This window comes from Notechis scutatus, chromosome 13 (genome assembly GCF_049901735.1).
Source record: "Notechis scutatus isolate UNSWTSFEM ecotype Mainland chromosome 13, rNotScu1.2, whole genome shotgun sequence".
NCBI classification, from domain to species: domain Eukaryota; kingdom Metazoa; phylum Chordata; class Lepidosauria; order Squamata; family Elapidae; genus Notechis; species Notechis scutatus.
This window is the reverse complement of record NC_142021.1, coordinates 13812809-13834098: the sequence shown is the minus strand read 5'-3', so window position 1 is coordinate 13834098 and position 21290 is coordinate 13812809. Positions and strand designations below refer to the sequence as shown.

The 21290-nt window shown below is 47.5% G+C and overlaps 1 protein-coding gene across 1 annotated transcript in view; it reads left to right on the top strand.

Moving 5' to 3' along the window:
- The window catches only part of LOC113422868 (scavenger receptor class F member 2-like), a 93684-nt gene that overhangs the window by 12797 nt on the left and 59597 nt on the right, over positions 1-21290 (top strand). Inside the window, 1 exon segment of the mRNA XM_087942821.1 lies at positions 18244-18302. Within this exon segment, the coding sequence (XP_087798947.1) occupies positions 18244-18302 (59 nt within the window).

The following is a 21290-nucleotide window of genomic DNA, read 5'->3' as shown; positions in this document are numbered from 1 at the left end:
TGTCCCATTCGCACTGATGGGATTCAAATTTTTTTTTTACTACCGGTCCTGTGGGCATGGCTTGGTGGGCGTGGCTTGGTGGGCGTGGCAGGGGAAGGATACTGCAAAATCTCCATTCCCTCCCCACTCTACTAACCTGCTTCCCAGCTCCGTTCTCCTGTGCAGGGCAACCAAAGGAGACCCAGCCGATCAGCTGGGACTCGATGGGAGGCAGAGAAGAGATGAGATTGGCGGGGCCAGTCAGAGGTGGCATTTTCCAGTTCTCCGAACTACTCAAAATTTCTGCTACTGGTTCTCCTGAACTGATCAGAACTGGCTGAATCCCACCTCTGGCTTGAAGCTATTCAGGGGGATACTCCTAGGATTGTTCTCAAGCTCCTTGAGCCCCCCCAGGTATCCATAAAGTGTCCATGAAGAATGGCATGCTAAGCCACGATAGGAGGGACACCTGGCCCTCCTCCCCCTCACTGCCCAGAGATCAAGCCAGGCTCTGCTGCCACCCGGGCGCCCCTGGCCATCCAAGGCTCAGGCTCAGCTGTGCTAAGAAATCAATCCATAGTCTTTGGGACAACAGGTTCAAAGATGGTTTCACTCCCCTCCTGCAGTAGGTTCACCCCCTTGTTCTTTGCAGTAGGTCAGCCTTCGCCAATGGGGTCCCCTCTGGGGACGGGGGATTGCAGCTTCTATCATCCCCAGCCGGTGTGGTCTGCCCCTGCTGAACGGGGAGAAGGGAAAACGGTGTCCTGGCTCTCAGATTGGAGGAGCCTCTTTGAATGGCCGCTAACGGTCCGCTTCTATTTTTACTGTTTCTTTTATCAGCCTGAATATTTAACAGACATCCTTTGATGAGCCCTTCCTGGGGAAGTGCAGAAGCAGAATGGTGGAGCTCGATTAAGAACAGAGCTATTCGGAATCAAAAAAAAATATATACAAGATTCAAACCTCCAGCCTCCATTTTTTAAATTAAAACACTACATGGAATACAGCGTTTTCATTGCTCAGCTGAAACCAAGTCCATGCTCCCTTGCATGAAATTCCATGTCTCGCAATGGGGCATTTATGCTTATTGGTACATATTTCTTTTTATCTCGAGGCAGTCAAAGTAGCAGGTAGATGGAGAGAAAAGGAAGCCAGATCTCCAGATGTGAGGGAGGCTGCGCTGAAAAGAATCACCTCTCCAAAGTCATTTAGTGCATCAACAGAGGGACAGAATCAGTGGTGGGACTCATTTTTTTTTACTACCGGTTCTGTGGGCGTGGCTTGGTGGGCGTGGCAGGGGAAGGATAGTGCAAAATCCCCCTTCCCTCTTCCCCCACTAACCTGCTTTCCAGCTCTGTTCTCCTGTGCAGGGCAACCAAAGGAGACCCAGCCGATCAGCTGGGACTCAAGGGGAGGCAGAGAAGAGATGGGGTTGGCGGGGCCAGTCAGAGGTGGGATTGGCCGGTTCTCTGAACTACTCTAAATTTCCACTACCGGTTCTCCAGAACTGATCAGAACTGGCTGAATACCCCCTGTGGATAGAATCAAGATCACATGAAGTGTTAATACCACTTTATAAGGCCTTGGTGAGGTCACACTTGGAATACTGTATCCAGTTTTGGTTGCCACGATGTAAAAAAGATGTTGAGATTCTGGAAAGAGTGCAGAGAAGAGCAAGAAAGATGATTAGGGGACTGGAGGCTAAAACATACAAAGAATGGTTGCTAGAAGAATTGGATATCTCTAGTTTGATGAAAAGAAGGACTAGGGGAGACATGATAGCTGTCTTCCAGTATCTCAGGGGCTGCCCCAAGGAAGAAGAGGGGGTCAAGCTATTTTCCAAAACACCTGAGGGCAGGACAAGAAGCAATGGATGAAAACTAACCAAGGAGAGAAGGAACCTGGAATTAAGGAGAAATTTCCTGACAGTTAGATCAATTAACCAGTGGAACAACTTGCCTCCAGGAGTTGTGAATGCTCCAACACTGGGAGTTTTTAAGAAGAGATTGGACAACCATCTGTCTGAAGTGGTGTAGGGTGTCCTGCCAAAGCAGGGGGTTGGACTAGAAGACCTCCAAGGTCCCTTCCAACTCTGTTATTCTATTCTATTCTATTCTATTCTATTCTATTCTATTCTATTCTATTCTATTCTATTCTATTCTATTCTATTCTATTCTATTCTATTCTATTCTAATCTGACACCAGGATATCACTCTAGATTTGCAGGTCATCCTCTAAACCAGCCTGGACTCTAACAGAAGGAAACAACCTCCTAAATGCTGGTTTTCCAAGTCCTGATTATTCAGATACAGTCCACAACTCATGACCCCCCTTGCATCTGAATTTTGATTGCTACGAAAGGCAATTGGGTGCAAGTCAAACCCAATTTGGCAAACTTTTTTTGCCACAGTTGTTAAGCAATTCACTGCAGTTGTTCATTTTAGTTGTTAACGGATTCCTGCCCCCCCCCCTCCATGGAATTTGCTTCTCCGAAGCTGGCTGGGATAGTTGCATGGGGCGACCACAGGACCCTGGGATGCTGCAGCCCATCCAGTAAATACATGCCAGTTTCCAAGCATACAAATTTTGATTATATAACATTGGGGAGAGGAAGGGAGGAGGGGAGGGGAGGGGAGAGGAGAGGATAAAGTTGGAAGGGACCTTGGAGATCTTCAAGTCCAGCCCCCAGTTCAAGCAGGAGACCCTATCCCATTTCAGACAAGTGACAGTCCAGTCTCTTCTTAAAAACCTCCAGTGATGGAGCACCCACAATTTCTGAAGGCAACTTCTGTCCCATGGGTTGATTGCTCTCACTGTCAGAAAATTCCTCCTTATTTCCAGGTTAAATCTCTCCTGGTTCAGTTTCCATCCATTATTCCTTGTCTGGCCTTCGGGTGCCTTGGAAAATAATTTGACCCCTTCCTCTCTGTGGCAGCCCCTCAAATATGGGAACATTACTATCCTGTCTCCCCTGCTCCTTCTCTTCCCTAGACTAGCCAGGCCCGGTTCCTGCAACTGTTCATCGTATGCTTCAGCCTCCAATCCCCTCATCACCTTTGTTGCTCTTCTCTGAACTTTTTCCAGAGTCTTAACATCTTTTTTATAGTGTGGGGACCAAAACTAGATGCAGTACTCTAGGCATGGTCTTACTAAGGCTTTATAGAGTAATGTTAGATCCTCCATGGCTGAGTCCCTTAGATCAGCAAGAGATGACTTAAAAGAAAGAGTCTTTTATTTTTTTTGTATGAATTCCATAGATAAATAGAAGCTCCAAAATCTTCCCCAACAGCTGCAGATTAAGTTCATTCTTTCAGTCACATCCTGAAACTCCGGACAGATGGATTTCTCTGCTTGCTGTTGGGAAACTGTGGGTACTGTAGTATTATTAATAATCTCTGCCTGTCCTCCTGTCTGTGCAAAGCCAATTGAGGGTGAAGAGTTTGGGACTGTCAGCTGTTTTTAAAAGCAACTGCTTTCTCAATTCAAAGTTCAACATTTATTTTCAAGACCCCGCAGAAAGAATTTGCCTGCATTTTTCCCCAATCAATTTTTTTACTATTTGGTCTGAAAGCAAAAACAATTTGCTTTTAGAATCTCCTTCCAAGGGAAATTCATTTTGGCAGAGTGCAGTTTTCCTGCATCCATTTAAGTAGCAAAAGGTGGGTGTGAGTTTCCTTTCTTTCCTCCTGCATTGTCTCTCTATGCTCTGCAGCCTCCCTGGTCTCTCTCATTCCCATTCATCCCAGAAGAACATGAATCCATTGGAATGCCTGATTCAGAATGAGAAGTGCTAGACAGCCAGGGAGCTGCAAAATGAGGGGGAGAGGGAATAGAGTATGAGTATAGAGTAGAATATGAGTAGAATAGTGTAGAGTAGAGTAGAGTAGAGTAGAGTAGAGTAGAGTAGAGTAGAGTAGAGTAGAGCAGAGAATGAGAATAGAGTACAGTATGATAATAGAGTATGAGTATAGAATAGAATAGCAATAGAATAGAATGGAATAGGAATAGAATAGAATAGCAATGGAATGGAATGGAATGGAATGGAATGGAATGGGAATAGAATAGAATAGAATAGAATAGAATAGAATAGAATAGAATAGAATAAGAAGAGGATAGGAATAGGAATAAACATCTAAATAGAATAGAGCACAATAGAACAGAACAGAATAGAATAGAATAGAATAGAACAGAACAGAACAGAACAGAACAGAACAGAATAGAATAGAATAGAATAGAATAGAATAGAATAGGACCTTGGAGGTATTCTCATCCAGCCCCCTGCTCATGCAGCAGAATCTATACCATTTCCAAACAAGTGGCTGTCCAGTCTCTTCTTAAAAACTTCCAGTGATAAAGCACCTACAACTTTTGAAGGCAACTTCTCTTCCACTGGTTAATTGTCCTCACTCTAGGAAGTGTCTCCTTAGTTCCAGGTTGCTTCTCTCCTTAATTAATTTCCACCCATTTATTCTTTTCCTGTCTTCAGGTGCTTTGGAAAATAAGTTGACTCCCCTCTTCTTTGTGGCAGCCCCTCAAATACTGGAAGAATTGCTGTCATTTCACCCCTAGTCCTTCTTTTCTTTAGACTGGCCAAACCTAGTTCCTGCATATGTTTTAGTCTCCAGGCCTTTAATTATCTTAGTTGCTGTTCTCTGCACTTTTTCCAAAGTCTCAACATCTTTTTTTTAAGGTGGTGACCAAAACTGGATGTGGTATTCCAGATGGGGCCTTACTAAGGCTTTATAAAGCAATACTAATACTTCACGTGATTTTGATTCTGTGCCTCTGTTTATGCAACCTAAGATTGTTTTAGCCTTTTTGGCGGCTGCTGCAATCAATCAAGATGCTCCCAGAAGCCCCTCCTCTGCTCCCTGCATTGATAAAGTTAGCTCAGAAATGACTCTGAGTGCATTTAGAAATTTCCAGCAACCTGGGAATAAAATGATTGTACATCTATATACCTGTGTTTCCCAAGTGCTCTTCCATTCAGATATGAGTCAGTTGCTTAGCTTTAGAATCAGGAGATACCAAATATCATTTCCAGTGTTTGGAGATTATGAGGATAGCACTTTGCTTTCTCTGTCTACGTTGATAAACAACTCATGACCACAACTGGGGCCAGAATTTCCACTGCTAAGGAAAGTGATTGGTGAGTCATGTTCTGTTTTGTGTATATAGAATGCAATAAGCTGGAAGGGACCTTGGAGGTCTTATAGTCCAGCCCCTTGCTCAAGCAGGAGAACCTATAAAATCTCAGACAAGTGACTGTCCAGTCTCTTCTTAAAAGCCTCCAGTGATGGAGCACCCATAATTTCTGGTGGCAAACTGGTTAATTGTTCCCACTGTTAAGGAAGTTTCTCCTTAATTCTAAGTTGCTTCTCTCTTTGATTAGTTTCCAACCATTATTTCTTGTCCTGCCCTCCGCTGTTTTGGAGAATAATTTGACCCCTTCTTTGTGACAGCCCCTCAAATACTGTAATACGATCATATCATCCCTAGTCCTTCTTTTCTCTAGACTAGCCAAACGCAAATCCTGCAGTTTATTTTCATATGTTTTAGTCTCCAGGCCTTTGATCATCTTAGTTGCTCTTCTCTGCCCTTTTCCCAAAGTCTCAACCTTTGTTGTTAAACGAATCACTGCAGCTAAGTGAGTCACCCAATCATTAAGCAAACCCAGCTTCCTCCATTGAATTTGTGTGTCAGAAGCTGGCTGGGAAGGTCACAGATGTTGGTCATTTGAGCCAGGGATGCTGCAGCCATCATAAATAATATGCCGGTTGCTAAGGGCCCAAATTCTGATCACATGATTGTGGGGATGCTACAACAGTCACAAGTCATAAGATCTATCATAAGTCACTCTTTTCAGTGCTGTTGTAACTTCAAGCAGTTGCCCATGAATGGTTGTTAAGTTGAAAATGATCTATCTTATCTTGCTTCTTGAAGATGTGAGTGTTCCATTGCTGGAGATTCTCAAGAAAAGATTGGACAACCTTTTGTCTGGGATAGTATAAGAACTCTTGCCTTGGTAAGAAAATTGATAAGAAAAGTATGTATTTAACATTACATGTTTTAATAGCAGTGAGGATTATATTTGCACAATACTGGAAAAATGAAGATATACCGCGAGACAAAGAGATAGTCAAAAAGATATTAGATTGTGCAGAAATGAACAATAACATTGAAAATTAAACTGAAAGAAGATGCAGATTATTATCAAACATGGAATCTTATTTTACCGGTGGCTGGAAAAAAGAGGTGGAGATTAAGAATGAATAGAAATAGAAATAGAAATAGAAATAGAAATAAATAGAAGAAATAGAAATAGAAATAGAAAACTTTATTGGCGAAGTGTGATTGGACACACAAGGAATTTGTCTTGGTGTAAATACTCTCAGTATACATAAAGAAAAGGTACATTAGTTAAGAATCAAGAATCATAACGCATTAACACTTAATGATAGTCATAGGGCAGGGGTGGGCAAACTTTTTGGCTCAGGGCCGCATTGACTTTTAAAATTTGACAGACGGGCGGGTCAGCACAAGATTTTTGGGGAATCGCCCCCCACCCTTCCCTCCCCTCTTCTCCTCCTTCCCCTCCTCGGAGGCCCCCTGAGTCAGGAGTTGCTACCGCCGGCGCGCTCCGCACAGCTCCAGTCCCGCGTTGCCTCGGGAAGGGAAAGGCAAAAAGGAAGAGCCGTGGCGGTGCTTTGCAACGGGAGCAGCGGCACTGGAGGCTCAGGCTCAGCGGCTCCTGGTTTTGCCTTTTCCTTCCCAAGGCAACGGGACTGGAGCCGCACGGAGCTGCGCCGGCGGTAGCAACTCCTGACAGCCCCAGCCGGACACCTGAGCGGAGCCGGGCGAAACTGCCTGTTGCTGCTGCCGGAGCACCGCCGGAGTCGCCTCCTCCAAGCAGCCTGCCCGCCCGCCGGGCTTTCCCTCTGCCGCGTGGCTCGGGGCCAGGCACGGCGCCCGTGAGTTAAAGGAAGCCGAAAGTTGCTGGGAAGTTTCTTGGGTGCTGGGAGCAGGCTTTTAAAATGCCGCCCGAGCAAAGTTTAAGCAGCCCGCCCGCCAGGTGAACTCTTCCTGCTCCTCGGCGGGAGACGCTCCAGCCTGCAAACTTTGCCTTTGCAAAGTTTAAGCCTGGAAGCCCGAAACCCAAGCAACTTCCCAGCAACTTTGGCTTCCTTTTAACTCGCAGGCGCTTGTGCCTGGCGGAGGGAAGCCCGGAGCCTCCTCAAGCAGTCCGCCCGCCCGCCCGCCGGGCTTCCCTCCGCTGCGCGGCTTGGGGCCAGGCGCGAGCACCCGCGAGTTAAAGGAAGCCGAGTTGCTGGGAAGCTGCTCGGGTTTCCGGGGCTTCAGGGCTTTGCAAAGGCAAAGTTTGCAGGCGGGAGTGTCTTCCGCCGAGGAGCGGGAAGGGTTCTGCCCGGCGGGTGGGGCAGGCTGCTTGGAGCAGGCTGCCGTGCGGCTCGGGCGAGGCACAAGCGCCCAGCGAGTTAAAAGTTGCTGGGAAGTTGCTCGGGTGTTAAAATGAAGCGGAAAGTTGCTGGGAAGTTGCTTGGGTGCTGGGAGCAGGCTTTTAAAGTGCCGCCCGAGCAGGACCGCCGAGCCGGGAAATGGGGCACCAAGGCAGTGCAAGGCTCCACCAGCAGCGGCCTAGCTTTAGGTGGCTCCAAGCAGCCCGCCCGCCCGCCGGGTGGAACCCTTCCTCTCCTCGGCGGGAAGACGCTCCAGCCTGCAAGCTTTGCCTTTGCAAAGTTTAAGCCTGGAAGCCCGGAAAAAAAGGGGGATCGGCAGGGACTCACCTTCGGAGAGGTCGCACTCGAAGGTGATTTAGAACTCCCAGCCGAGGCCTTTGCAAATTTCTTTTCTTTCCTACCCCTAGATCGTTCCGCACTGTTTTGCAGCTTTGGGGGCCACGCGGCACAGAGCAATACGCCATGCCCAGCGATTTTTTTCAGGGCGGGCCGCATTGGACAGACCAACGGGCGGATGTGGCCAGCGGGCCGTAGTTTGCCCACCCCTGTCATAGGGTATAAACAACAATCAAATCATACTAGGAAACAGTCAATATAAATCGTAAGGATACAAGCAACAAAGTTACAATCCTACAATCACAAGTGGGAGGGGATGGGTGATAAGGAGTGATGAGAAGATTAACAGTAATAGTAGTGTACACTTTGTAAATTGTTGAACCGTGTTGAGGGAATTATTTGTTTAGCAGAGTGATGGCTTTCGGGGGAAAACTGTCCTTGTGTCTAGTTGTTCTGATGTGTATGGCTCTATAGCGTCGTTTTGAGGGAAGGAGTTGAAACAGTTTATATCCGGGATGTGAGGGGTCTGTAAATATTTTCACAGCCCTCTTTTTGACTCGTGCAACATACAGGTCCTCAACTGAAGGCTGGTGGGTAGTAATTGTTTTTTCTGCAGTCCTAATTATCCTCTGAAGTCTCTGTCTGTCCTGTTGGGTTGCAGAGCCAAACCAGACAGAGGTGCAGATGACAGACTCAATCCTTCCTCTGTAGAACTGGATCAGCAGCTCTTTGGGCAGGTTGAGCTTTCTGAGTTGGCGCAGAAAGAACATTCTTTGTTGTGCTTTTTTGATGATGTTTTTGATGTTAGGTGTCCATTTTAGGTCATGTGATATAGTAGAACCTAGAAATTTGAAGGTCTGTACTATTGATACTGTGTTGTCTAGTATTGTAAGAGGTGGTAGTATGGGAGGGTTTCTTCTAAAGTCTTCCACCATTTCTACAGTTTTGAGTGTGTTCAGTTCCAGATTGTTCCGGTTACACCACGATGCAAGTTGTATAACCTCCTGTCTGTATGCAGATTCATCGTTGTCTCAAATGAGACCAATCACTTTTGTGTCATCAGCAATCTTCAGTATTTTAACAGATGGATCGTTTGAGATGCTGTCATTGATATATAGGGAGAAGAGAAGATAGCACACAGCCTTGGGGGGAGGGGCTGTGCTGATTGTACAGGTATCGGAGGTGATTCTGCTGCTTCTTGTCTGTCAGGAAGCTTATGATCCACTTACAAGTGTGTTCAGGTACCGCTAGTTGGTTTAATTTACTTAGAAGAGTGTCTGGAATGATGGTATTGAATGCTGAACTGAAGTCTACAAAGAGGACCCTTGCGTAGGTATTTGGAGATTCAAGGTGTTGTAGGATGTAATGTTATGATTATGCAATAGTTACCCAGACAACCGGATGTTCATTAAGCACTAAGAAATGTATTTAATAGAGAGCCAAATTTTTTTTTATTTTTTTTTTAAAGAACTTTTGCCTTGGGCAGGAGTTAGACTAGAAGATCTCCAAAGTCACTTCTCATCCTAGGATTCTATGACTTCATAGAATAGAATGGAAAGGAATGGAATATGAATAGGAGTAGAGTAGAATAAGAATGGAGTGGGTTGGGATGGGGTGGGATGGGACGGGACGGGACAGGACGGAACAGAACAGAATTCTTTATTTCAAGAAGAATTTGTCTTGGTGGAAATGCTCTCAGTGTACATAAAAGAAAAGATACATTTGTCAAGAATAATCAGGTACAACACTTAATAATAGTCATAGGGTACAATAAGCAATCAAATCATACTAGGAAACAGTCAATATAAATTGTAAGGATACAAGCAACAAAGTTACAGTCCTACAATCACAAGTGGGAGGGGATGGGTGATAAGGAGTGATGAGAAGATTAACAGTAATAGTAGTGTACACTTTGTAAATAGTTGGACAGTGTTGAGGAATTATTTGTTTAGCAGAGTGAGGGCATTCGGGAAAAACTGCCCTTGTGTCTAGTTGTTCTGGTGTGCAGGGCTCTATAGCGTTGTTTTGAGGGTAGGAGTTGAAACAGTTTATGTCCGGGATGTGAGGGGTCTGTAGATATTTTCAAAGCCCTCTTTTTGACTCGTGCATTTACAGGTCCTCGATTGAAGGCAGGTTGGTAGCCATTGTTTTTATGCAGTCCTAATTATCCTCTGAAGTCTCTGTCCTGTTGGGTTGCAGAGCCAAACCAGACAGTTATAGAGGTGCAGATGACAGACTCAATCATTCCTCTGTAGAAGTGGATCAGCAGCTCCTTGGGCAGTTTGAGCTTTCTGAGTTGGCACAGAATGTGCATTATCAAATTAGGGATGGGCAGCCATTGATGGCTGCAACTGATCATTCATGATTGAGATGGATATTTCTTCCAAAACATGGAGGCTGATTGGAAAGATAGTTTAATGATGAAGCAGAACCACATGGGTGGTTCCAGGCAGCTGACCACATGGAGTTGAGAGTGAGGGTTATTTATACCTTCTCTGGGCTTTGCATGAGCTTCCTGTTCCTGTGCAAGGACATGTGTTCTATTGGCTGTTGTCAGACTCCCATGGGGCCATGTACAAATCCTAGGAGTTTGTCTGAGCTAAGCTTGGTTGAAGTTTGGCTGATGCAGTGAAGGGGTTTGTTGGGCTATTCCTATTGTGGCTGAGGGCTAATCCTACCCTTTTCAGACCTTGTTGCAGGGAATATTTGCCTATGAATAGAGTTATCTAGACCTCAACAAGCTCTTTATCTCTTAAGTCCTGACATCTGTTGAGGGCTATTAAGGAAGGTGGGGGCTGCTTTCCAATAGCATGTTTCTCCATTTCTCACCTGTTAAGTTTGGAGGATAATGGAGACCAGACATCTGACCAGTGACTTCAACTTTAGATAACAGTAGATAGAACAGAACAGAGCAAGGATATGGGCAGCAATAACCCTTTTATAGGGTTGGCTGCTACCCTATTAACCAATAATATGTGCAACAAGTTCAACTAAAACCCAATAAGAAGTGTCCTAATATTGTCCAATCAGGGGCTTGTTAAGAAAAGATACATTTGTCAAGAATAATCAGGTACAACACTTAATAATAGTCATAGGGTACAATAAGCAATCAAATCATGGGAAAGACTAGGAAACAGTCAATATAAATTGTAAGGATACAAGCAACAAAGTTACAGTCCTACAATCACAAGTGGGAGGGGATGGGTGATAAGGAGTGATGAGAAGATTAACAGTAATAGTAGTGTACACTTTGTAAATAGTTGGACAGTGTTGAGGGAATTATTTGTTTAGCAGAGTGAGGGCATTCGGGGAAAAACTGCCCTTGTGTCTAGTTGTTCTGGTGTGCAGGGCTCTATAGCGTTGTTTTGAGGGTAGGAGTTGAAACAGTTTATGTCCGGGATGTGAGGGGTCTGTAGATATTTTCAAAGCCCTCTTTTTGACTCGTGCAGTATACAGGTCCTCGATTGAAGGCAGGTTGGTAGCCATTGTTTTTTATGCAGTCCTAATTATCCTCTGAAGTCTCTGTCCTGTTGGGTTGCAGAGCCAAACCAGACAGTTATAGAGGTGCAGATGACAGACTCAATCATTCCTCTGTAGAAGTGGATCAGCAGCTCCTTGGGCAGTTTGAGCTTTCTGAGTTGGCACAGAATGTGCATTATCAAATTAGGGATGGGCAGCCATTGATGGCTGCAACTGATCATTCATGATTGAGATGGATATTTCTTCCAAAACATGGAGGCTGATTGGAAAGATAGTTTAATGATGAAGCAGAACCACATGGGTGGTTCCAGGCAGCTGACCACATGGAGTTGAGAGTGAGGGTTATTTATACCTTCTCTGGGCTTTGCATGAGCTTCCTGTTCCTGTGCAAGGACATGTGTTCTATTGGCTGTTGTCAGACTCCCATGGGGCCATGTACAAATCCTAGGAGTTTGTCTGAGCTAAGCTTGGTTGAAGTTTGGCTGATGCAGTGAAGGGGTTTGTTGGGCTATTCCTATTGTGGCTGAGGGCTAATCCTACCCTTTTCAGACCTTGTTGCAGGGAATATTTGCCTATGAATAGAGTTATCTAGACCTCAACAAGCTCTTTATCTCTTAAGTCCTGACATCTGTTGAGGGCTATTAAGGAAGGTGGGGGCTGCTTTCCAATAGCATGTTTCTCCATTTCTCACCTGTTAAGTTTGGAGGATAATGGAGACCAGACATCTGACCAGTGACTTCAACAGTAGATAACAGTAGATAGAACAGAACAGAGCAAGGATATGGGCAGCAATAACCCTTTTATAGGGTTGGCTGCTACCCTATTAACCAATAATATGTGCAACAAGTTCAACTAAAACCCAATAAGAAGTGTCCTAATATTGTCCAATCAGGGGCTTGTTATGGACCAATCCTTGTTCTTTGTTTAAGGACCAATCAGGTGTGCAGGCTTTCAAAACCTGCTTTGCATTTGGGCTAAGTTACTTTTTATTGATTCACAACACCCCTCCCCCTTGGGTTCCGTTTGAGGGGAGCTGTAACAAAATCTTCAAGATAGACAGGCCGTTTGGTCTGTCTGGATGATTTCCGTGGCTCCACCGGGTTTGGCCTAAAGTCTGGTTCCAGTGGAGCGTTTGGATGATCTTTATTAAGTTCCGTTTCGCTGCACGGTGATTCCGTGCTGCTTTCGTTGTGGTTGTCTCCGCCAATCAGTGTTTCTTCGGGGTTTCGCAGTTCGGTTTCCCCCGTGTTCAAGTCCCATGGGAAAGTCAACTCCCTCCCCGCTTCAATTCCCGGTACTTCGCTGGGCCGTAGGGTTTCCGTTGGCCTGCTATCTGTCATATCGAAGTCAATTTCCTCGATATTTCCTCCCCCTCAGTTGGTGAACCCGGGAGCCATGGGCGCTGGGTGGTAATCTCGAACGGAGTTGGTCTATGTGGCGCTTCCACACCCTCCCATCGCCTGTTAGCAGGCGGTAAGATCTAGGCCCTGTGAGGTGGGTAACGGTTGCGGGTATCCATAAAGGGTCGCCGGAGAAGTTTTTGGCAAAGATTAAATCGCCTACCTTAAATTCCCGGCATTTGCTGCTGGAGCCGAAAGGCTTTTCGGGTGCGTATGCGGGTGGAGCCGGTCAAGGTGTGATCGTAGTTTCCGCCCCATGAGAAGTTCGGCGGGCGTTTTGTTGGTAACGCTGTGGGCGTGATGTGCTGCAACAATAAAATTCGATTGATTTTTTTCATCAATGTCACCGAATTCCATTTTGTGGAGGGTCTTTTTTACAAACTGTACCATGCGCCCTGCACGTCCGTTCGCTGCAGGGTGCGCGGGCGAGGTTAGCGCATGGCGGATGCCCCGGTTAGCAAGATATTGTTCAAATGGTAATGCCGTGAACTGTGGGCCGTTATCTGAGACCAGAACGTCCGGAAAACCATGAGTGGCAAATAGCCTGTTTAATTTGTTGATAACTGAGTCCGTTGTAGTTGTGTTCATCCGATGGATCTCGAGCCAATTTGAATAGGCGTCGACTGTAATAAGGAAAGTGTGCCCTTTTGTAGGCCCCGCAAAGTCAATATGAATACGGGACCATGGTCCCCTCGGAGTTTCCCATTCGGTTGGGCTTGCTTTAGGTGGGGCGTTGCTGACGTCCTGACAACGCTGACAAGTAGCAACCCAGGCCTCGATTCTTTTGTCGATTCCCGGCCACCAGGCGTAGCTCCGCGCGAGTGCTTTCATTCGCACGATGCCCGGATGTCCGTCATGCAATACCGCTAACACAGTTCGTTGCAGTTTGTCCGGGATTACGACTCTATCGCCCCACAAGATGCAGCCCTTTTGGGAAAACAGTTCAGTTTGGCGGGTTTTGAAAGGCGCCCATTCAGGTGATAATTGTTCTGTTGGCCAACCACGTTCCACCCAGCGTAGGATGTGTTGCAGGACCGGATCTCGCTTTGTTTCGAGGGCAATGTCTCTCGCTGTCAATGGCGGCGCGTGTAGAGCCTCAATTTGTAGCGTTGTGATGGTTGGGGCTGGATCTTCAACCGATTCTGGGAGTGGTGTTCTGCTCAATGCATCAGCGTGGAGAATTGATTTCCCGGGCGGTGTTGCAAAGTGTAGTTGTACGCCGCCAAGAATTCAGACCAGCGGGTCATTCTGGGGGACAATATATACGGGGTTGGTTTATTACCCGCAATAATCCCCAGTAGTGGTTTATGATCAGTAATTATTGTAAACGCACGCCCATACACATATTCATGAAATCGTTTAACTGCAGCCACAATAGCTAAAGCTTCTTTATCAAGCTGACTATAATTTCTTTCAGCTTTAGCTAAAGTTCGTGAAAAAAATGCGACGGGAGCTTCTGCTCCGTTCGGTAATACGTGGGCCAGGATTGCTCCAACCCCAAAAGGTGAGGCGTCACAGGTAATAGTTAACGGCAGAGTCTCGTTGTACTGCATAAGTACAGAATCAGAAGTCAGCAATTTCTTTACTTGTTGGAAAGCGTATTGTTCACGTTGTCCCCAAACCCACGTTGCTTTTTTGTCTAAGAGTCTATGTAATGGTTCAGCTACCGTTGCTTTATTGGGTAAAAAGACGTTATAAAAATTGATAAGTCCAAGGAACGCCTGTAGATCTGCCTTGTTCCTTGGAGTGGGGGCCTTATTAATTGCTTTTAATTTGTTCTCAGTGGGATGGATTCCTTGACTGTCCAGGAGATATCCCAAGAACTCCACCCTTTCGGTACATAACTGGCATTTATTTTTTTTGACTTTGAGGCCGGCGTCTTGGAACCTTTGTAAAACCATTCGGTTTTTTCTAGAATGTCTCTGTTAGGGGCGGTGATGAGTACATCGTCGAAATACGGTACGACCCATCTTATTCCTTGTAACAGCCTTTCCATTAAGCTCTGAAAAATTCCTGGAGCGACGCTCACCCCGAACTGGAGCCGGTTGCATTTAAATGCGCCCCTATGCGTGACGATAGTTTGCGCCTCCGCGGTGGCCGGATCTACAGGCAATTGTTGATACGCCTGCGCTAGATCTAATTTAGCGAAAACTTTCCCGCCGCCCAGGGAATGGAGCAGGTGTTGCACTATCGGCACTGGATATGCACTTTGCTGAAGTGCGTGGTTTAGGGTGGCCCGGTAGTCTCCGCAAATTCTCAGTGACCCATCAGGCTTGATAGGCGTCACTATTGGGGTTTCCCACCGGGCGTGGTCGGTGGGTTCCAGCACGCCCTGTGCTATTAGCTTATCGAGTTGTTCATCAATTTTAGGTTTCAGGGCGAACGGCACCCGACGCGGCTTAAGGCGGATGGGTGCTACCTCAGGGTTCAAGTTAAATGAGATCGGGTCCCCTTGTACTTGCCTAGTCCGTTCGCAAAACGCCTTGGAATTCTTGCACGAGGGCTTCCTCCCAATCGTTGCTCTCGGCACGGTGGACTCGGCCACAGTGATCCCGAGCGGTCCGAACCATTGCAGGCCTAAAAGACTAGGCCGGTCACGGTCAACGACAGTCAGTGGCAGTGCGACGGTGCGGTCCTTGAAAGAGACCTGAATCGGCGGGACCCGACGACGGGAATTCGGTTACCCTGGTAATCTTTGAGGATAACCCTTTGAGGGTTGAGGTCTTGGCGGCGAATCGTTGGAATGAGCTGTTGGAGCGTCTTCCAGGACACCATCGAGAGGGATGATCCTGAGTCCACCTCCATCACACAAGGTTTGTTTTCGATAGCGACCTTCACCTTGATTTTCCCGGCATCTAGGGATGTAGCGTGGCCTATTGTAATTGTCTGGTGGGTCTCTTCCCGACTGGTTTCTTCCTGCCTGGTGGAAGTGGTGGACGGTTTGTTTCTGTAGGAGTGGCCTCCCCATTGGTGATTCAGTTTGTCTCGGGGTGTGCCGACGAATCCTGAAAACTGGCATTCGGCCTGTCGGGGTTTGGAGTTGGAGTTTTGTTTGCTTCTGCAAACCTTTGCGATGTGACCTCTTTTCCCACAAACGCGGCAGAGTGCGTCGAGGAATTTACAGCTGGATCGTGGGTGATTCGCTCCACATCCTGCACAAGGTCGAAGTGAGCGTTGTGTGAACTGGTCTCATTCAGTTCGGAGTCGGTTGACCTCTTCCTCATCACTTTCTGACGGGGATTCTAGGTCTTCATGGTGAGTCAATACCAGGTGTCTCTCTGAGCGAGGCGAGGTATCATTGGCGAGTTGACGTAGCGGTGCGCTGGTACGGCGCATTCGTGCTGCCGACTTCTTAGTTGCTTCCGCTGCCGAGGCTTCTTTAATGGCATCGGTGAGGCTGATGTCCCCCTTAGCCATGATTTTGCTCTGGATTGAGCAGTCTTCTAGGCCCAGAACTAGGCGGTCTCGGAGGGCTTCTTCTAAGTTAGAGAATCCGCAGAGGCCTCCAAGGTTTCGGAGGTCTGCGATGTAGTTTGCAAGACTTTCGCCTTTCCGCTGGACCCTCTGGTAATATTCGTGCCTTCTGACTAAGGTTGGCACGGTGGGCGCGTAATGGGCCTGTAGCAAAGGCTCGAGGACGTCCCAGTCCATCTCTTTTACTTCGGCTGGCTTGGCAAGTGATTTTGCCATTTTAAACACGGTAGGCCCGCAGTGGGTTAGAAATACAGCTCTTTTTTTGCTGGCTGTTGCATCTTTCAAGTTATTGGTCTCCAGAAACATCTGGAATCTATCCATGTACGACTCCCATTCTTCGGTTTCTGGGTCGAATGGAGCGGGTGATACGGCACCGCTGGCCATGTTGCCGTTGATAGTGCGTGTTCGACCACGTGCTCTGTTGGTTGCTCTGTAGATCAGTCAGCTCTTCGGTCTCCGCATCCCACCCTCGTCGCCAGTGTTAAGTTTGGAGGATAATGGAGACCAGACATCTGACCAGTGACTTCAACTCTTTAATAACAGTAGATAGAACAGAACAGAGCAAGGATATGGGCAGCAGTAACCCTTTTATAGGGTTGGCTGCTACCCTATTAACCAATAATATGTGCAACAAGTTCAACTAAAACCCAATAAGAAGTGTCCTAATATTGTCCAATCAGGGGCTTGTTATGGACCAATCCTTGTTCTTTGTTTAAGGACCAATCAGGTGTGCAGGCTTTCAAAACCTGCTTTGCATTTGGGCTAAGTTACTTTTTATTGATTCACAACATCACCCAAGGAAATATAATGTTCTGCCTTTTTATATTTCTCAAAATATTTCATTCTTCCGGGAGAGGGGTGGGTGCTAACTTTCTACATTTGAATGCAGTCATCAGGAAACTGGTGGAAAGGATTTGTGGTTGGAAGTTTTCTCCTGGTTTTAGTCATGTTGCTGTTGGTTTTATTTCATAACTGTGCTTTGCTTACTTTGGTATAAGCCAGGGGTCCCCAAACTTGGCAACTTTAAGACTTGTGGACTTCAACTCCCGTAATTCTGGGAGTTGAAGTCCACTCTGGTATAAGTGGTCATTCTCGTGTGTTTGTCATCTTCAGAGGGCTGAGACCCAAAGCAGAGATGAAGTTGCTCTCGGGGTTGCTAGGAAGATCACAACACAATGTTGTGGGATCTGTGTGTGGGACTCTATAGCAATTGTCTGCTTATCTGTGATCTGATCATGTGAGTGAGAAAGTTCAGTATTCCCAGCCTCCTATTGCTCCAAATCTTCTTTAGGATGTAAATCTACTATTTGGTGACTTTTGCGGCTAAGCTAAAAAAAATAATCTCTACTATTCATAGCAATAGCATTTAGACTTATATACCACTTTACAGTGTTTTACAGCCCTCTCTAAGTGGTTTACAGAGTAGGCTTATTGCCCCCAATCTCGGAAGGATGGAAAGCTGAGTCAACCATAAGCCAGTGAGGATCGAACTGCTTGCAGTGGGCAGAATTAGCCTGCAATACTGCATCCTAACTATTGTGCAAAGGAAGGAAGGAAGGAAGGAAGGAAGGAAGGAAGGAAGGAAGGAAGGAAGGAAGGAAGGAAGGAAGGAAGGAAGGAAGGAGAATAGCAACAGCAATAGGCCTTACGCTTATATACCGCATCACAGTGTTTTACAGTCCTCTCTAAGCAGTTTACAGAGTCAACACCCAACAATCTGGCTCCTCATTCTACCCACCTCGGAAGGATGGGAGGCTGAATCAACCTTGAGCCTGGTAGGACTTGAACTGCCAAATGGCAGGCAGCCGACAGTCAGCAGTACTGCACTCTAACCACTGCCCCACCGTGGCTTATTCATAGATCTGTTGCCATTCTTGTGGAGGGGGAAGTATGGGCAAGGAGTGGGCTGTATTGGCCAGGCATACTAGTGCTGTGGAACTGGGTGCAGAGAAGGAGGCCGTGAAGGAGGCGAGGAAGAGGTTTACCTCTTGCAGCGTGGCCTTTCTGAGTCCCCAGGAGGCTTTGCACGTGTCCTTTAGCTTGACCTGGGATGTGAAGATCCTTGGTAATTTTCTAACTGAGTTATGTCTCTTCTGCAGGTCCTCTGGATTTGTTTGCTGCCCAGGATGGAGACAGCAAGAGGAGGAGTGCCCGATAGGTAAGATCTCACCTGTTTCTTTTCCCAAGGCCAGTCAGAAGCTCTGCACGAGCCTCCATGGAGTTTGGGGCAAGAGAGAGCAACCCTTCCTCTTCTATTTCCCCAGTGGGCCTTGGTGGGTATATAGGGGGCTGGTGGGCAAATGTTGAACCTGGGGGGTTGACTGTGAGGAAGGTCCCCTGGGGGTCTCTGCTGTGGGAGCGCTGATATTTCTGCTTCACTAACGGTTTCATCTACCTGGGAATGGAGCTGCAGAATGGGGCAACTTGCTGCAGCCAACCTGCCATGGCCAATTTGCCACAGGACAATTTAGCAATTCAATTTACTTATTTAAAATAAACAAAAGAATACATTCATTTTTCTCATTCCCGTCTCATTCTGCCCCTCCTTTTGCACCCTTTCTTTCATGATCCTATTCCACCATTTCTTTGATGTTGGTGTAACTCTTGTTCCACAGGGAGGGGTCCTACAGTGAGTTGGCCATGGCGAGTTGGCTGTGACGCGATGGCCGTAGTGAGTTGGCTGCAGCGCATTGTCTTAGACCCCCAGGGCTGACGTCTCTGCCCCAAGGAGTGAGCACAGCACACTGTGGGTTTACTTGGCACAGTCAATCTCATTGCACTGAATTAACCCAATGTATACAAAAATGGTCAAATATATTGAACAATGGGCTAACCATTTTGGATCAGCTTGTCCAGTATGCTTTAACTGGTTACTGAGTCAACCTAGCTTTCAGATTCTCATGGTATATTGAAGCATAAACTTACCTTATTGGTTGGCTTTGCATTAAAAAAGTGGCCAGGCTTAAGAAACACTGGCTTATAGGTATCAGATTAGACCTGCCCCCCCCAAAAAAAGAGCTTAATTTTTGCAGGCTTTTCTTGCTGCAGAATTTGAGTTGACAGCTAAGCCCCAGAGTCTGTCTGTGGCTTCCCTGCCAAGCTCCCTGATCCTGGAACTCCAACGCTATCCGAGCTCGTGGCTGCCTCTCTGTGTGCGCCATTGTCTGCGGCCGGCCCGGCTGGAACTTGGCCTCCAGGAGTTCCGGTTCCAGTCTTTGGCAGGCAGAGGAGGGGCCGAAAAGCCAAGGCAAGCAGGGCGTTCTCGGGACTTGGAGTCCCAAGGCACCGATGGGAAAAACTTGGAGAAGTTATTTTTAGACGCCTGGTCAATGTGCTGCTGTCCCAGCTGGTGAGGGGGAGGCTCTTCCTTTCCTGCCCAGCCATATTTTGCAATGCGCTTGGTTTCCAGAGCTCGGTGGAGGGGAAGGGAGGTGGAAATGGCCAAGAGCAAAGCCACAGAAGAACGCAGTGTGCAAATTCACTGGAGTGTGTGTGTGTGTGTGTGTGTGTGTGTGTGTGTGTGTGTGTGTGTGTAGGGAGGGAGGGAGGGAATATCCAGCTTGGAAGCAGCTGGAGGTTTCTGCCTCTGTTCTAGGGAGCCAAGCCAGAGGTGAATGTTTGGGAGGCTGGAGGTGGCGCCATTCATGCACCCCTCTCCTTAGGATCCAAGATTATCCAGCTTTTGTGTGTGTGTGTGTGTGTTTAATGGAAATATGTTTTATGCCAGTTCAACCATCTAATCTGGGGGTGTCCAACTCCTGGCCCGAAGTGCTTAAATCTGGCCTCTGGAGCCAGCTTTGAAATAGCAAAAGACCTCTGGGCCCCTGGAAGCCAAAACAGGGCACTGGGGCCCCACGCGCAGCACATTTTCAGCCTGGACAGCCTCCTGCAGCACCTTGCCAGCCAAAAGAGGGCTGGGGGTGCATGGAGGAGAACTACAATGGTGACCCGGCCCTCAAAGAAATCCCATTTGACACCCCCTTTTTTAAAAAGATGGGCAGGAGACTGCATTTCTAACCTGCAACAGTTGCTTCCTCCTCCTCCTCCTCCTCCTCCTGCTCGCTTTGGAGGAACATGCAGTCCACTCCCATCCTTAGCACCAGTGGTGGGATTCAAATTTTTTTTACTACCAATTCTGTGGGCGTGGCTTGGTGGGCGTGGCAGGGGAAGGATATACTGCAAAATCTCCCTCCCTACCCCACTAACCTGCTTTCCAGCTCTGTTCTCCTGGGCAGGGCAACCAAAGGAGACGCAGCCAATCAGCTTGGACTCAGTGGGAGGCAGAGAAGAAATGGGGTTAGCGGGGCCAGTCAGAGGTGGGATTGGCCGGTTCTCTGAACTACTCAAAATTTCTGCTACCGGTTCTCCAGAACTGGTCAGAACCGGCTGAATCCCACCTCTGCTTGGCACAGAGGGTCTGGTCCACAGGGAGCAGGGGTGGACTTCAAAAATTTTAGCAAAGGGTTCTCTGCCCGATTGCTGGGAGGGCGTGGCCATGGTGGGTGTGGCCTAGTTGGCCTCCCCCTCCTAGTTGGCAGGGGGAGCATTTTTGCCCTCCCTGGACTCCAGGGGCTTTCCTCAGGCCTCCGGTAGGGCAAAAACAGCCTCCCCCGGGCTCCGGAGGCTCTGTGGAAGCCAGAAACGGGCCCATTTCTGGCCTTCCCGAACTTCCGGGAGGCCCGTTTTCCTTCCTCTCCAAGCCTCCGTGCACGCCCTGCACTTACCTGCATCCAAAATGGGCTGTGTGGGGACTCCTGGGAGGGGTGGGCAGGGCGAGCCAGGAGTGGGATTTGGGGGTTCGCCGAACTGCATAGAATCTTAGCTCTCCCGAACCCCTGTGAACCCCCAGTAGCCCCCCCTGACAGGGAGACCTTGCCAGCCTCACTGAATTTAACGTCTGGGGCCTCAGAGACAGGAAGAAGCGTTGAAGGCTGTAACCAAACCAGAGTCTCTGCAAATGTTGCTAAGGGTGAAGTGGCTATGAACTCTCTCCCAGGCCCCCTGGAGATTGCAGGTTGGGTGAGGATTTTCAGGAGGTTCCTTGTCGGGTCTTGGGTTCGGCAAACCAGGCAGGGCCCCATGGTCACAGAAGGGGAGGGCATGTTAAGCACTGAGAGGCTGGAGGGAGGCATCGGCCAGCCCCACA